Genomic DNA, 18369 nt, shown 5'->3' on the forward strand with positions numbered 1-18369 from the left:
TGCAACTGCACATGGGGACAAAGATTGTACTTTTTTTGAGAAATGTCCTCTGGTCTGATGAAACAAAAATAGAACCGTTTGGCCATAATGACCGTCGTTCTGTTTGGAGGAAAAAGGGGGAGGCTTGCAAGCCGAAGAACACCATGCCAACTGTGAAGCACGGAGGTGGCAGCATCATGTTGTGGGGGTGCTTTGCTGCAGGAGGGACTGGTGCACTTTACAAAATAGAGGGCATCATGAGGAACGAACATTATGTGGATATATTGAAGCAACATCTCAAGACATCAGTCAGGAAGTTGAAGCTTGGTCGCAAATGGGTCTTCCAAATGGGCAATGACCCCAAGCATACTTCCAAAGTTGTGGCAAAATGGCTCAAGGACAACAAAGTCAAGGTATTGGTATGGCCATAACAAAGCCCTGACCTCCATCCTATAGAACATTTGTGGGCAGAACTGAAAAAGCATGTGTGAGCAAGGAGGCCTACAAACCTGACTCAGTTACACCAGCTCTGTCAGGAGGAATGGGCCAAAATTCACCCAACTTATTGTGGGAAGCTAGTGGAAGGTTACCCGAAACGTTTGACCCAAGTTAAACAATTTAAAGGCAATGCTACCAAGTACTAATTGAGTGTATGTAAACTTCTGACCCACTGGGAATGTTATGAACGAAATAAAAGCTTAAATAAATCATTCTCTCTACTATTATACTGACATTTCACATTCTTAAAATAAAGTGGTGATCCTAACTGACCAAAGACAGGGAATTTTTACTAGGATTAAATGTCAGGAATTGTGAAAAACTAAGTTTAAATGTATTTGGCTAAGGTGTATGTAAACTTCCGACTTCAACTGTACATGCAGACTTGCCCTATATTTATTATTTAGTAGTCACACACTCAACCTGTGATCCACCTTACCTAGGCAGTACAAAACATTTTCCTGACTGTAGATCTTGCTGCAAGGACCAGCAATCTATGACATTGAGAGAGTAAGAATAATACAGGCAGAGCAATGTTCTCAGTATGGTCAGAATAAATTTAACAAATGTGTGTCTCAAATGGCACCCTATTCCCTAGAGAGTGTACTACTTTTGACCAAGGCCCAGAACACAGATCTTTAAACCCAGAGGGATATGTTTGAAAGTAGAGCACTACATAGGAAATAGGGTGCCATTTGGGACGCAACCAATGTATCTAGCCTGAATGACAGTCTAAGATAGTGGAATATTGATCAAATAAGTCAGCGGTTGGCTTCCTTATGTAAAAAGTTGTCTCCCCGTCAAATCTGCGGCTTTGACCTCCATACAAAAATGTGTAATCTCTTCCAGCCTTTCCCCTATCAATAAAGAGTGTTAAAACATACCAATAACGTTGAAGGAAATAATCAACAGTGCTCTGCCATTGCAAAGTAAGTGTATATCTCATACAGCATCAGATTGGCCGCAGGGTCTGCAATTGAAATTGTACTGTATTTACAAGATTCATTTTCCTTGTACAACACCATTTTATATAGAAATGTGTCGATTGTTGATCTGAAAACCCGAAACACTTCCCTGTTGTCGAGTACATTTGAGGATTAGCAGTGTTTAATAAAACACCACATTTTATGCATTTACTGGTGACACAATCGACTAAGCACAAGAAACACGACGACAGTCCTAACCTACAATCTCTGTATTACTTACAGTACAAAATCGTTCTCCTGCGATCCTGTTTTAAGCCACAAAATGATACACAACATTATAAAAAGAGGAGCCCCAAAAGCATTCTGGGTGTGAGAGTACATACAGTATTATAAGGTATTACTCCACTTTGTACACACAATAAAGGGTTACATGTAGGGTTGCAAAATTCCGCTAACTTTCTCAAAATTCCCAGGTCTTTCAGAAATCCTGGTTGGAAGATTCAGGATTTCCTGGTTATTGCCCTCCTGTTTCTGGGAATTTACCAACTGGGATTTTGGGGAAAGTTACCGGAATTTTGCAAGCCTAGTTCTATGTTACATTAGGATAAAGGGTTCGAAGTTAACAGTCTGTGGTAGGAAAAGATTTTCAGTTTTCTGAATTGTCACTAAAAAAACTCTGTTTGATAACCTTGGTTTGCTGTACTTGTATACTATTTATTGTTTTATGGTTAGTAAACATAGCACTGTTAAACACTTTTATTTGTACACAATTACATATCACAGTGACGCCATCTGATATAACTGTTTTATCTACATTAAATGAACTTTTTTTAATTAGTGAGAGGCTGGTCAGTGAGAAATGGACTATTGAGTCTGTAATGTAATGCCGGTATCACTATCTTTTTTTGACCATTGTTGAAGTCTAAAACTCTGGGGCTTCACTATCTGCTGTTTCCAAACTTCAGCCCATCCCAGACATAATAGGAGTGATCTAAATAAAGAGGGCATTCTGTGACTGAGTGAAGTGTGCTTCCCATGACGTGTGTGACCTCCAGCTAGGTTATAATAGCCTTCCATCATCTGCTATAGGAGCATCAGTATGGTTACAGAGCTGTGTCACATGCCGTGATTAAAGCCCCATAAAGGACACCATTCGTTTCAGCTGATACACACGGTCAAAGCCTCTGACACTTTAAGGAACTGCAGAGCAGACCGAGACCTAGGAGTGTTGATCTAGGATCAGGTCTCCCCCTTTTCATTATGATCTGAAAGGCAAAAATGATTCTATATCAGCACTCCTACTCTGAGACTGTGAATATGGGCACTTAAGTGCATCCTCATAGCCTCCTATCTGGAAAACAAATCAAACAGCACTGTCAAGTCAGCTGACAGGGATAATAAGAAAAGTTTAAGGGGTAGAATTTATGACAAATGTAAGGTGGATATCCTGACTACACTCCTGAGTTGATTATGGGGGTTGCATAGATGCGCTTTAGATGAGGTGAGCCACAACTAACCATGACAGGACTCAGTGTCTTGTGGTTATGACTGGTGTGTATTTTTTGTTTGCTGCTTTATTGTATAGCTAAAGTGTTATTGTATAGCTAAAGTGGTTTATTGTCGAGAAAATGGGATTGAGGTTGAACAACTTCCTTTAATTGCTTCGCATCTAGTTCCCTAAAATGGCCAGTAGCAAGTGACGTTATAAAGGTCGTAGGGTGCAAGGAAGAAACGCATCAAGAGAAAGAAATGCTATTACACTCTCTGCTAGAGATCTACCAGTATATTGTTAATGCAATTTTTGTTCGTGGGATGATCAACGGATTTCACAAAATAGGTGTATGTTTTTTTCAGAATGAGCAGAATGAGTTTATCTTTGACAGCATTGGATTATTAAGTGGTCAATCCAATGTTTACAGTCAATTCAATCACATATCCACATCAGTCAATAATGCTAGTCATTTCTGAGATTAGAACTGGAATGGCTGTGAGAATCTGAGGTCAGTAGGATACATAAAATGGAGAAAGGCCTATCTATCCTTTGTGTATATAGATCTAATAACAATGTGTGAATTGTAAGTATGAGTCCTGGGCATAGATTACTGAGCTCTGCCGTCACCCTGAATTCATCAGAGTTGTTTTCTGTTAAATAGCAGAGGCCTCTGGGCCAGAAGTGACTGGCTAGCTGTCAGCTTAGCTCTTATCCCGGGCCATATTGACTCCAGCTCCTAGGGTTAGCTTTAGTTTGATCACAGCAACAAAGCCCTTTGACCGCTACCTTCAAAACCATTTAAAGAGTTATTTACAAAATGTGTGCGTATATTTCAGTGGACTGGGAGAAGTGGGTTGGATTTTTCACTTCATGAGCTGGGCACCCTTTCTGTGTACTTTATAAGTGATTGGTCCTAGGTGTGAATTCTACACATTTATTGAACTTATTTTTAAATGTACCTTGCCTTGCTTTGAGACTTTGCTAGTGGAAATAAGCCATTAGTACATAGAACATTTGTTCAGTTGTGATCATGTTTATTCTCATATCTTCAAAAATCCTCCTGGTTTATTACTAAAGCTGACATTATCAGTGTTTGAACACAGCCCTCAGTCTATTTTGGGTCTCTGTGATGGCTGTCTGGCTGTTTCTGATAGGCATCATCAGAATCAGCACTTGGTCTTGCTTTTAAACCTACTTTTTCTGACAATAGACAAAGCACATCTTGAAGTTTTCAGGGCCTGATCATTGGTGCCAGCCTCAATTAAATGTCCTGTCTCATCAGTATATTGCTACTTAGAAGAGATGCAGTGAAAGTTGAGTTGCTCTGTTGCTGCCTTTGTATTTCTGGTTGGTTAGTTGGTTGGTTGGTTGGATGAATGGGTAGGTGAGCTACAGTATGTTGTTTAGGTGTGGTTTTGGATGAATGGGTAGGTGATCTACAGTGTGTTGTTAAGGTGTAGTTTTGGATGAATTGGTAGGTGTGCTATGTGGTTTAGGTGTGGTTTTAAGCCAAACTTTAAAGCACCCACAGTCAGGCACTTAAATCACAAAAACAAAGAAGAGGTAGTTTGAAGGAAATTATTGTTCATATAGTAATTAATAATAATTTTGTGTTCAAATATTAATTGGAAATAGGAGATATGCAATGCTGAGGTTATTATTGACAGCTGAGCTGACATGATATAATCACATTGATGTTGTATGTATTAAGTCAATCAGAAATGCATTAACATGTAGTGAAGAGTGACAGTCATTTTGACAGTAAGGAAAATTATGCGATGAAAGACTTCTCTCATGGATTCAGTTTGAAGTATTTGTACCATTTAGTCCTCCTGATCTAAATTATTCATGGATCTGACTATGTTACTATATTTAGAGGGTCAGGAAGTGGGAATGTTATTGCATCCTGTGATATTTGATTCCCGTTGCTAATTAACTGGATGTTGTAACTGCTGTATCTCTCATCATCATTATCTTGAAAGAACATTAATTCCATAAAAAGATCTCTTGTTGGCCTCAAAACAAACAACTACACCATCACATAGCCCCAAATGTGTTTCAAATTGTAATGTTTTAATAAAAAATGTAGATCTGCGTCTAAGGCTTTTCATTGAGAACCATGAGCTAGAGGGGAAACAAATTATGGACTGTATGAATTTACTTTGATATCTGCAACATAATTTAAAATATCCAGTAATGCATTTACTAGAAAAATAAGTCAGATGTTTTAAACTTTTCTTGCTCTCAATTATTTAATGTGGCGTCATGGTTTTCCTTCCCATCTCCAAATTGCTCTCTAAGGCTTGAATAAATCATGTTTATGTTCCTTAAACTCATGCCCCACTTATGAGTCATCTCCAATGAAGGCCTCTAGTCGAGCTGTGTTGGAGGCCTCTACCATTGAGCTGTCTTGAGCTGTGTTGAGCTGTGTTGGGGATTTTCAGTCACAAGACATCCCTTCTAAGACTCTTACAAAATAACACATATTATCCAACTTTGAAAACAGATGTTCCAATTGAAGTTCTTTGCTACCTGGTTATGACAACAGCAAAATGCACTACGATTTAAGGTGGAGTTTATTCTCTGGCCAAATGTCTGTTAGTGTACTTTGCTTTTTCATGTTCTCTATTTATAGATAGTGTGGAAGCTAACATGACACTTTGGTTAAGGAAACACAAACTGATATGAACAGAGCATTGTGATTGGTCAAGAATGGTGGTGGTGTGCATTCCACGCAACGTATGTCCTCCCAAATATCATTCTCAGATCATTATGTCCATTTGTCGCAGACTGTCTGATTTTGCCTATGAATGTGTTTTTTTCATACATGCTTTGAGATAGTTACATAGTCTATTACTTACTATGATGAACATATCACTGGAGGGCATCTCATGTGAGATGAGCTGGGCTGCAAAGGAAGTTATGGAAAAGGTGGAGTGAGCATTCAAAATGTGCATTTAACTCAGTACTGTCTTTGATAAACAGTGTTGGAAGAGGTCTGGAAGGATTCCGGAATGCCACTGGTGTGTCATGTGTTCTGTGGTCTAATGGAGAGGAAAAAAAGATCCAAAAGGAAGGTTCATTATCCAGTCAGTGTCCTCCCAGAGAAAGGACAGTAACATTACATTCCTTGTTCAGGTCTGGACTGGGAGGCCCAGTGCTGCGTCATATAGAGGTCTCCACGCAGGATCCATTCCTGTGCAGCGAGTGGTTCAGGCAGCCCTCGTTGCGGTGCACGATGAGCACAGGGAAGTAGAGCGCGTCCTGGTAGTCCGGCGGATTCTCCTCGCTAGTCAGCTGGCCCGACGGTGTCAGGCAGCGCGTGCTCTCTGTGGGGCACGATGTCTCGTTGAGGCTGCCGCTGCTCCGCCACAGGCAGCTGCGCCGTGATCCGTACAGCCGCGACAGCGAGAAGCGGCTGCCGCTGAAGGGGATGCGCGGGCTAGTCCCAGTGCAGATGCTCAGGGCGCTGCGCGAGAAGATGGACGAGCTGCTGATGGTGCGGTGGCAGCGCTCGCAGTTCTGCCGGTAGCTGCCGTAGCCGCCGCACACTGAGTAGGTGTTGGCATTGCCGCCGCCGCCACCTGACGAGAGCTGAGCCAGGTCCATGAGTACAGCCTCTGAATAGCTGGGCACCAGCTGCTGGTTGGAGCGGATGTGCCACTCCAACTCGGTGCTGTCGATGGTGTTGACCCGAGGGATGTGGCGGCAGTATGGTCGCTCCTCAGATGGTGTGACAGGGACATAATCGAAGCCGAACAACTTCTCCACGTGGTAATGGACGTAGGCCGTGCGGTACTCGGTTAGCACGCGCAGCGGCCAGGAGAAGGTGAAGGCGGCGGCTGTCCAGAACACGTAGTTGGACACGTACCAGGGCAGGTGGTCCGGATCCGAGAAGGCAATCATGTACTCCTTAAAGTCTACATTCTTCAGGTGCATTCCCTCGCGGGCCTCCATGTAGTCGTCCAGGCCCTCATTCTCAGTGAAGAAGCGGGCCCGCTGAGTCAGGTAGGCGTTCTCCGACTCCACGTTGGCGAAGCTAAAGCACTTGGTGAACCTCAGCTTCGTGACAGGGAAGCAGTCTAGGCCCTGCAGCTGCTTGGATATGTCCTTCACACCACAGTTGCTGTAGTCGAACTCCGCCTCGGCCACATGTGTGTTGACGCGCTCGTGGTACACCTGCGTGGTGGTGTATGCGTCTCCGTTACGGTAGCGTGTTACCTGTCGTGTCCGCCGCACATAGTGGTAGCTGATGGCCTTCCACCAGATGCAGGGCGTGGCCTGCTGCATGCGCTCGACACGCTCTCCCACACTCTCCACGTTCACCTTGTGCTGTAGCTGGTTGTGGGTGTGGCAGTGCCAGCACTCCACCAGGTAGACCACGTAGAGCATGACCATGAAGGCCACAGGGATGTAGATGTAACCGTTGGAGCAGGGGCTTTCGTGGTACATCATGGACTTGACCTTGTAGGCACTGTCGAAAGAGAGGCGCGTCACCTTGGTCACGTGGCACCAGGTCATGGCCCCCACGCAGCCGTACATGAGCAGGGACAGGATCAGGCATTTCCAGTGGCTCTCCCTGCACAGGGATTTACTGAGCGACTGCTTCAGGGGCCGCTGCTGCACAGAGGGAAACAGAGAGAGAAAATACCAATCTGAGTCTGTGAAAACATACCTGCAAGCATTGTGGACAAAATACATTTCAAATACCTGATGAGAATGAACCAATGGATTTTTTAAATAATAGCTATCTTTGAAATAACTCTATAGAAACACTAAAAGCACCTGCTCTTTGCAACACATGAAATATTTAGAGAAAAAGTCCGCATTCTAAGTGCATTAACGTATCTTATGCCTAAGCAGGGAGCCGCTTGATCATGTCTTTGCTTGTTAAGATCAAACGGCTCACACACTTCATCTGAACTCTCAACCTTTTAATGAGAATCTGCTTGTTTCCATTCCAGGCCATTGAGAAAACATGTAATGCATTTGTCGCCATGAAGTATCTCACAGATACTACCAGCAACTTCAAGTGAGTGTGAAGCACTCCCAGTTTATGGCCCTATGTTTGTGTATATAGGAGTCTTCTGATCAAATATACAATAGCATAATAAAAGTGAAATTAGCTATATTAGCTACAAAATAATGTTTTACTCATATAAATAGTATTTATTTAAACAGATATCTAAAACACTTTGGATTCCAAAATTGTGAACCGTTAAGAGAGCAAACCATCCAGAAGAAATCATGCAGCCATTTCATCCAGGCACAATGAAGCTGGTGGTACCTTTTCCACCCCAGGGCACCGCAGGCCCCAGTGCCTGCATCAGGAGCTGGTCACGCCTTATGGGAGTGCAGCCTGCCCACACACTTGGAAAGGGATCCAAAAGCCTCAGGATGGTTGGATTATAGCGCAGTCCATTCCTACATTTGCATATCAGTCATCACACAGGGGGCAGAGATTGATTGGCTTAATGGTGTATAGTACAGGAGGCTCGCTGCCTGGACATCATGGGGTGATACTTTTGGCAGTGGATTAATTTGTTGGAACTAAACAGTAGCCTACAGAGGGTAGGCAGGACATTGCAACCAGCTATGAAGAGGAGGCATCATGCTTCAATGGTTATTTTTCGTTGCATAGGTTATTTATGCAATAAGGCACGAGGGGGTGTGGTTCTTATGCACGAAGCAATGCAGAGTGCCTGAATACAGACCTTAACCGTGGTATATATTATACCACAAACCCTGAGGTGCCTTATTGCTATTATAAACTGGTTACCAATGAAATTAGAACAGTAAAAATAAATGTTTTGTCATACCTATGGTACACGATATACCACAGCTTTCACCCAATCAGCATTCAGGGCTCGAACCACCCAGTGTATAATACAGGATAGTACTGTATAGACAACCTTTTTGGGGATTTAAATACAGGTTTCGCCAAACTGTATTCCAGGTTTTTACAAAAGACCATCTCTGATATGTCGTGAGCAGAAAAGCAAATGAGCAAGCCGTGCTCCTAACATGACAGCACTGAGTAAATAATAGATGTTCCTTCTCCATAATTATCCTCCCCCTACCTTGTCACATGACATGGTCCCTATGCCCCCTGTCAACATGACGCCCCACAGGGCAGAGGGCTTAGCACTGAACTTCCCCTTCTGTTGATATGCTACTGCAATGGAATATTATTCACTCACTGGCAGTGGATAAACTCTAGCCAGCACCGTAATCAATCTAACATAACACACTTTCCAGCTCCTGTTGCATGGAGCTGTTGTGCCCTCTTTTTGAATTGAGCATAAAGTAATATGAGTTTAAGCAGCATGACATGAGATCATGATTGATTGTAGAGGATGGGGGTGTCCTTTGGTACTCATCTAACATTCTACAGTTTTGAAGGGATACACATTGTGTTTGCACAGTGGATATTGCACTACATTTTCTTTTAGACTTTTAATTTGAAGGAAATGCTTTTATTTCTTCTATTATTTTTGTGCATTTGCCTGGTGTCCAACAGATAGTGTTTCACATTGTGTTATACAGCATGCCTGCCCTTACCTATGGCAGTAGGGAATGTTCAAGCTCTGAGCATCTCGAGGTGCCTGAGGAAAGATACCATCTGGTCTTATGATCTCTTCTGGTCCGATGTATATCATGCATAGCAAAAATCAATACATCGTATATTGATCATGACCACTTGCCTCAACAATGCAGAAACAGGCTATAGAGTGTTTGGGAAACCTTAGAGGAAAGCAGGATAGCAGGTACAGACATTTTTCAGTCAATTCTAGATGTAACTTGATGAATATTTTTTATTAGGAAGGCATTGCAGTCATTTCGCCTGACATTTTAAGCTTCATTTGATGAAAGCTGTGGGAATCTTCATGGTAAAATGGTGAAGCTAGGGAAAATGCACCAGGCAATTAATTATCAACAATGTGGAGGCAGCTGAATTAATACTATACAATGAAATAATGATATGAAAAATGATTGTCTTGCTGTGTGGGTGGATAATGCCTACTTCATGGATAACGTCTTCTTTGTGGATAATGCCTACTTCATGGATAACGTCTTCTTTGTGGATAATGCCTACTTCCTAATGAATTCTGTAGGAGCTGAAAACAGCCATAATGATGACACTCTCAGGTGGTGTGATTTTCACCAGAGGTGTGTTCAACAAATGGTGTTGATGAAGCACAAAGTGAGGGTAAAGAAGTGTCCCACTTTCTACCCTATTACTTTAGGGTTTCTCTGGGTTCACACTGTCAGATTGACAGGCTTTCATTCACACTACCTGTGACATGGCGTTTCCACTTGTAAATGACCTATTTTTATAGGGTACAATATGTTATAAAACAACCATTTTGTGAAATTAGGAGAAAACGTTGCACATGCAAAGTTTGGTAACAGAATGATGGCATCAACAGCACAAACCCTCATTCTGTTACCAAACTTTGCATCTGCACTGTTCTTCAAGTAAATTGCGTTTTTGTAAAATGTTCAGTGGAAATTGTTAAATGTAGTCCTTGTGCAAAGAGTTGTATTTATTGTTTATTTTTGCAATCATTGGTTTTTGTTTTACATACATTTTAAAGTGAAAAATCGGAGTCTCAGCATCACTATGTTACCGTGGAATTACCCCAAATTGAGTTTCTGTCAAGCTGACACTTCTCTCTTGTTAAGACTGGCTCTGTGGTACATAAAAATAATTTAGTGTAATAGAAAGGCTAATGGAAGAGATGCCCAACTAAAACAAACGTTTGACTAAACATTAGCACATCTTGATACTTAAACCTACTACTTGATTGGAATTGTCAGCTCTTCTTCAGTCTTATGTTTAGTCCAGAAGTGTAACAGGAATTGTGAATGTAAGCTAATGAATATATTAAAATGGTTAGTGACACATCCTATCAACTGATAATAAACCCTATTAAATCCTCAAAATATAAAACACCAGCAGTTAAAAACAATTATACAATAGTGTTCCCTGATCAGAAGGACACTATAAAAACAAGGGTTCATTGTAGCAATTACAAATAATAATAGTTTATGAAATGCGTCCAGAATGTTACTATTGCTGTATAAATGAATATTTAAAGGGCTTTAATAATCCCTTGCCTTGACAGGAGTTGTGGCCTATAGCCTGTCATTACGATATCTCCTCAGACAGAGGGCTGTCAATCATTTTGATACCCACCAGAAAGGGACCATATAACGGGGATGTTTTACAGTGGCTGGAGACGAGACAAAAACAAGCGCAAACTCACGCACAGCTAACACAACATATTGAATGAATAATATGGTCAAAATTATAGGATATTTATAATTTACATGATAAACGGTAAACACCGTATTGGTGCAGCTGCAGCGCGTAATGCGGTTATTATACGTGGGTAATTGAGCCGCTATCTGAATCAGATTAGGGCTCAGGTTATGGGTGATTTAGCTGTGATATGAATATCAACTATTTTGCCAATTGCACGATTCGCCTAGCAGCTCTCGTGCAGCCGCAGGCGCAAAATTGAAGGTATACAACGTGGTTCTCTTCTCTCACCTCCTCGCGGGGGCTTTCCTCTGTGTCCTCCTCTGGAACGGTAGTGGTGCTGCTCTCACTGGCCGTGGCAGCCGATGCTGGGGACATGTTGACAAAGGCAAAAACACAGAGGCATGGATCACTTTAGGAAAACTGAGGTTCAAATCACAGTGCAACGTAAACTCGCCAGCAAACCTATCGCGGGATACATAATCCAACCCGATTTAGCCGGAAGGAACCTCTACATCATGGTTAACAATTCTCCAGTTTCAAAGCAGCATCTTCTTCCCCACAGAATCTTTGATGTGAGGTGCGGTTGCATGGCTACGGGCAGCCTTTATCCAAAGCGTAATGTCCTGAGTTCATATGTCCGCGGTAGAAAACAACGGGCTCCTTCCTTTGCGCGTTGATGCAGGTGCTTCCGAAAGGCTCTTGCGATAGAGTAGTGAGAAATGGTAAAGACATCAGTCAGTCCCCGTCAGGATAAAATGGTCATGGCAGCTGCATAAATTAGCCTCAGTAAATGAAAAAACAAGTGCACCACTGGGCTATATAGGACAAAGACAAATACTCTGTAGACTATTCTACAGGATATGGCATAGGCTAAATGTAGATATAAGAGCGCGCCTGCGTGTGCTCGTGGTGATTGCAATCCTCTCCAGGTATCTGTGATGAGACGGCAGTAGACGGCGCACAGCAAGGTTCCCCTTCAGTGTCCATTGGTCTCTGCAGGGAAGGGATACGTGAAATTGTCTGGTATGGGTGGGTTATTCCCCATTCCATGTCATTAGAAAAGTTTTTTACTGTTCCTGTTGAAAAGTGATATCCCAAGTAGGCATATAGATACAGTAAATTACACACAATAAACGGTACAAAAAAATAAAAGTTTAGAGCAAAATATTGTTTTTTTACACAACTGCAAACTAATTACAAGGACTAGGGCATTCAAGGAGTTGGTTTGATGGGAAGTCGTGATGTCATTGGCCTCCCCCTTGCTTGAGGAACAATAGAGGAGCAAGCACCCCATTCCCCTACTTGTGCTATACCATGACTTACCTGGACCACCTATTGAGATGTGTCTTTTTGTTAAGTAAATCAGATGTTAAATGAGGTGAAAAGGAAACTGAAGTGCCACTTTAAGCAGACTGTTGTGCCAGAACAATCTAGTCATATTTCCCAAACTGATTGATTGAGATTGATGGATTTTATTGTATTCTATAAACACTCACACACACACATCCGTATCACGAACACAAGAAAAACATACATTCATACATTTTCGAGAATAACAACACTAAGTGAACAAATCATTGCTGATGTGGGCCTCTGATTGAATAGATTTTACTCAAAGTCCAACTGATACTGTCCACTGATGAAGACCAATTGATCGACAGAACTGGTATAAACCTCCATAGCCTACTCAATGAAAACCATCCTTGGCTCAGTGACGATTTAAGCTTTAACACAAGTTCCCAGTAAGCCAGTTTGACCTTAGCCAGTTTTATGGCTCACCCCAAAGTGATATTATTAGATGGCACAGTGATTACGTGAGCATGATATAATCAATGTACAGTTGAAGTCGGAAGTTTACATACACCTTAGCCAAATACATTTAAACTCAGTTTTTCACAATTCCTGACATTTAATCCTAGTAAAAATTCCCTGTCTTTGGTCAGTTAGGATCACCACTTTATTTTAAGAATGTGAAATGTCAGTATAATAGTTGAGAGAATGATATATTTCAGCTTTTATTTCTTTCATCACATTCCCAGTGGGTCAGAAGTTTACATACACTCAATTAGTATTTTGTTTAACTTTGGGTAGCCTTCCACAAGCTTCCCACAATAAGTTGGATGAATTTTGGCCCATTCCTCCTGACAGAGCTGGTGTAACTGAGTCAGGTTTGTAGGCCTCCTTGCTCACACACGCTTTTTCAGTTCTGCCCACAAATGTTCTATGGGATTGAGGTCAGGGATTTGTGATGGCCACTCCAATACCTTGACTTTCTTGTCCTTAAGCCATTTTGCCACAACTTTGCTTGGGGTCATTGTACATTTGGAAGACCCATTTGCGACCAAGCTTTAACTTCCTGACTGATGTCTTGAGATGTTGCTTCAATATATCCACATAATCTTCGCTCCCTCATGATGCCATCTATTTTGTGAAGTGCACCAGTCCTTCCTGCAGCAAAGCACCTCCACAACATGATGCTGCCACCCCCGTGCTTTACAGTTGGGATGGTGTTCTTCGGCTTGCAAGCCTCCCCCTTTTTCCTCTAAACCTAACGATGGTCATTATGTCCAAACAGTTCTATTTTTGTTTTATCAGACCAGAGGACATTTCTCCAAAAAGTACGATCTTTGTCCTCAAGTGCAGTTGCAAACCGTAGTCTGGCTTTTTTATGGCAGTTTTGGAGCAGTGGCTTCTTCCTTGCTGAGCGGCCTTTCAGGTTATGTCGATATAGGAGTCGTTTTACTGTGGATATTGATACTTTTGTACCTGTTTCCTCCAGCATCTTCACATGGTCCTTTGCTGTTGTTCCTTAATTGATTTGCACTTTTCGCACCAAAGTACGTTCATCTTTAGGAGACAGAACACGTCTCCTTCCTGAGTGATATGACGGCTGCGTGTTCCCATGGTGTTTATACTTGCATACTATTGTTTGTACAGATGAACGTGGTACCTTCAGGCATTTGGAAATTGCTCCCAAGGATGAACCAGACTTGTGGAGGTCTACAATTGTTTTTCTGAGGTCTTGGCTGATTTCTTTTGATTTTCCCATGATGTCATGCAAAGAGGCAGTGAGTTTGAAGGAAGGCCTTAATACATACACAGATACACCTCCAATTGACTCAAATTATGTCAATTAGCCTATCAGAAGCTGCTAACGCCATGATATCATTTTCTGGAATTTTCCAAGCTGTTTAAAGGCACAGTCAACTTAGTGTATGTACACTTCTGACCCACTGGAATTGTGATACAGTGAATTATAAATTAAATAATCTGTCTGTAAACAATTGTTGGAAAAATTACTTGTGTCATGCACAAAGTAGATGTCCTAACCGACTTGCCAAAACTATAGTTTGTTAACAAGAAATTTGTGGAGTGGTTGAAAAAACGAGTTTTAATGACTCGAACCTGTAAACATGTAAACATCCAACTTCAACTGTATCTAATCATTCAAAAAGCATGGCCAGATATGATTGCACTTGGAACATTAATAACATTAACTGCAGGCCAAAATATGCATCAGCGGCTCTTGACAGCAAGTTGAAATGCACAGAAAATCTGCTGAGTAGTTTTTCATGCTATGGGCAAGACTAGGGCTTCTATAGTTAATATTATTCAAGTAATCCTCTGTAGCACTGTGTTTCTGTAATGCTGTAGTAATGCTGTAGTAATGTTGCAGTAATGCTGTAGTAATGCTGCAGTAATGCTGTAGTAATGTTGCAGTAATGCTGTAGTAATGCTGTAGTAATGTTGCAGTAATGCTGTTGTAATGCTGCAGTAAAAGTCTAGTAATTCTGCAGTAATGTTGTACTAATGCTGTAGTAATTATGCAGTAATGCTGTGGTAAGTCTGCAATAATGCTGTAGTAATTCTTCAATAATGCTGTAGTCAAACATGTAACATCTAATGTATTATCGCCTGTACTGTAGGCTGTAAAGAGTGGTATCAACTCTCAAAGGTAAATAATCTGCTATAACATGGCTGATTCTGCCCCCTAATGGCCATACTGATATTAGGTTTAATTTGAACAAGGAAAGGGATTTACGGTCAGGTTTGTCTCCTATGGAACGGTGGTGAATTTTGGCAGATTTCAGACTACTACCCTCTGTCCACCCATGAACACATTTTTCTCTTTTGTTACCAAGAAAAGGCTACAGATGAGATGATACCTCTTTATTTAATGGTGATATCATGAGCTAAATCAGAGAGAACCCCCAGATAGGAGAAATAGCCTACAGGAGACATATTGAACACCAACTGTGAAAAATACCTTTTGGGGTTGGATTCAAAAAAGCTGACCAGTGCTCTCTGCTGGAAAATTAGGCTACAAGTCTTGCACTGAAACTCCTGCAGTTGGGTTTACAGTGAATAAGCATTAGTAGGCTTTTCTATAGGCCACTAAAATTATGTTTACAGTGAATAAGCATTAGCCTAGTAGGTGATATTGGCCACTGAAATTGTGTTTACAGTGAGTAAGCATTAGTAGTCTATATATACTATAGGCCACCAGTTGTATTTCCATGTTTGTATTAGGCCTATTGTGAATGTTTAATCACACAGAGCCTTCAGAAAGTATCCACACCCCTTGACTTATTCCACATTTTGTTGTGTTACAGCCTGAACTCAAAACGGATTAAATCCATTTTTTCCTCACCCATCTACACATACTATCCCATTATGACAAAGTGAAAGCATGTTTTTTGAAATGTTTGCAAATGTATTGAAAATGAAACACAGAAATATTTAAATTTACATAAGTGTGAGGATCGACGCTGGAGACGAGAAGCAGGTACAGGGAGGGAACATTTAATAAACATGAAACAGAACAGGAACAGCGTCTGGACAGGGAAAAAATAACGACATCAATGCTGACACAGGGAACAAACTGAGGAGCAGACAAATATAGAGGGGGTAATCAACAAAGTAATGGAGTCCAATATTGCGCAGCTGCACATAATGATGGTGACAGGTGTGCGTAATGAAGGGCAGCCTGGCGCCCTTGAGCGCCAGAGAGGGAGAGCGGGAGCAGGCTTGATACATACAGTGGGGCAAAAAAGTATTTAGTCAGCCACCAATTGTGCAAGTTCTCCCACTTAAAAAGATGAGAGAGGCCTGTAATTTTCATCATAGGTACACTTCAACTATGAGAGAAAATTAGTAAAAAAATCCAGAAAATCACATTGTAGGATTTTTAATGAATTTATTTGCAGATTATGGTGGAAAATAAGTATTTGGTCAATAACAAAAGTTTATCTCAATACTTTGTTATATACCCTTTGTTGGCAATGACAGAGGTCAAACGTTTTCTGTCAGTCTTCACAAGGTTTTCACACACTGTTGCTGGTATTTTGGCCCATTCCTCCATGCAGATCTCCTCTAGAGCAGTGATGTTTTGGGGCTGTTGCTGGGCAACACGGACTTTCAACTCCCTCCAAAGATTTTCTATGGGGTTGAGATCTGGAGACTGGCTAGGCCACTCCAGGACCTTGAAATGCTTCTTACGAAGCCACTCCTTCGTTGCCCGGGCGGTGTGTTTGGGATCATTGTCATGCTGAAAGACCCAGCCACGTTTCATCTTCAATGAAGGAGGTTTTCACTCAAAATCTCACGATACATTGCCCCATTCATTCTTTCCTTTACACGGATGAGTCGTCCTGGTCCCTTTGCAGAAAAACAGCCCCAAAGCATGATGTTTCCACCCCCATGCTTCACAGTAGGTATGGTGTTCTTTGGATGCAACTCAGCATTCTTTGTCCTCCAAACACGACAAGTTTAGTTTTTACCAAAATGTTCTATTTTGGTTTCATCTGACCATATGACATTCTCTCAATCTTCTTCTGGATCATCCAAATACTCTCTAGCAAACTTCAGATGGGCCTGGACATGTACTGGCTTAAGCAGGGGGACACGTCTGGCACTGCAGGATTTGAGTCCCTGGCGGCGTAGTGTGTTACTGATGGTAGGCTTTGTTACTTTGGTCCCAGCTCTCTGCAGGTCATTCACTAGGTCCCCCTGTGTGGTTCTGGGATTTTTGCTCACCGTTCTTGTGATCATTTTGACCCCACGGGGTGAGATCTTGCGTGGAGCCCCAGATCGAGGGAGATTATCAGTGGTCTTGTATGTCTTCCATTTCCTAATAATTGCTCCCACTGTTGATTTCTTCAAACCAAGCTGCTTACCTATTGCAGATTCAGTCTTCCCAGCCTGGTGCAGGTCTACAATTTTGTTTCTGGTGTCCTTTGACAGCTCTTTGGTCTTGGCCATAGTGGAGTTTGGAGTGTGACTGTTTGAGGTTGTGGACAGGTGTCTTTTATACTGATAACAAGTTCAAACAGGTGCCATTAATACAGGTAACGAGTGAAGGACAGAGGAGCCTCTTAAAGAAGAAGTTACAGGTCTGTGAGAGCCAGAAATCTTGCTTGTTTGTAGGTGACCAAATACTTATTTTCCACCATAATTTGCAAATAAATTCATTAAAAATCCTACAATGTGATTTTCTGGATTTTCTTTCTCATTTTGTCTGTCATAGTTGAAGTGTACCTATGATGAAAATTACAGACCTCTCTCATCTTTTTAAGTGGGAGAATTTGCACAATTGGTGGCTGACTAAATACTTTTTTGCCTCACTGTAAGTATTCAAACCCATGAGTCAATACATGTTAGAATCCCCTTTGGCAGTAATTACAGCTGTGAGTCTTTCTGGGTAAGTCTCTAAGAGTTTTGCACACTTGGATTGTACAATATTTGTCCATTATTATTTTCAAAATTCTTCAAGCTGTGTCAAATTGGTTGTTGGTCATTGCTAGACAACCATTTTTAGGTCTTGCCATAGATTTTCAAGTAGATTTAAGTCAAAACTGTAACTCAGCCACTCTGGAGCTTTCACTTTCTTCTTGGTAAGCAACTCCAGTGTAGATTTGGCCTTGTGTTTTAAGTTATTGTCCTGCTGTAAGGAGAATTAATCTCCCAGTGTCTGAAGGAAAGCAGACTGAACCAGGTTTTCTTCTAGGATTTTGCCTGTGTTTACCTCCATTCTGTTTCATTTTTATCCTTAAAAACTCCCCAGTCATTAATGATTACAAGCATACCAGTAACATGATGCAGCCACCACTATGCTTGAAAATATGGACAGTGGTAGTCAGTAATGTGTTGTATTGTATTTTCCCCAAACATAACACTTTGTATTCAGGACAAAAAGTTAATTGCTT

At 41.5% G+C, this 18369-nt stretch overlaps 1 protein-coding gene across 1 annotated transcript; it reads right to left on the reverse strand.

Moving 5' to 3' along the window:
- Positions 1 to 774: 774 nt before the first annotated feature.
- tmem151ba (transmembrane protein 151Ba) lies at positions 775 to 12140 on the reverse strand. Its single transcript, XM_024419747.2, has 2 exons — positions 11453 to 12140; positions 775 to 7515 (listed from the first exon to the last, which is right to left on the reverse strand). Exons 1-2 carry the CDS (start codon positions 11537 to 11539, stop codon positions 6061 to 6063), a joined length of 1542 nt encoding a protein of 513 aa, XP_024275515.1. The 5' UTR covers positions 11540 to 12140; the 3' UTR covers positions 775 to 6060.
- Between the last annotated feature and the right edge of the window lie 6229 nt (positions 12141 to 18369).

Source organism: Oncorhynchus tshawytscha, linkage group LG05, assembly GCF_018296145.1.
Source record: "Oncorhynchus tshawytscha isolate Ot180627B linkage group LG05, Otsh_v2.0, whole genome shotgun sequence".
NCBI classification, from domain to species: domain Eukaryota; kingdom Metazoa; phylum Chordata; class Actinopteri; order Salmoniformes; family Salmonidae; genus Oncorhynchus; species Oncorhynchus tshawytscha.

Coding starts and splice junctions, on each gene's coding strand:
- tmem151ba (XM_024419747.2), bottom strand. CDS start 11,539: ATGTCCCCAGCATCGGCTGCCACGGCCAGTGAGAGCAGCACCACTACC. Junction 7,516..11,452: donor AGGAAAGCCCCCGCGAGGAG/GTGAGAGAAGAG, acceptor CCCTCTGTGCAG/CAGCGGCCCCTGAAGCAGTC.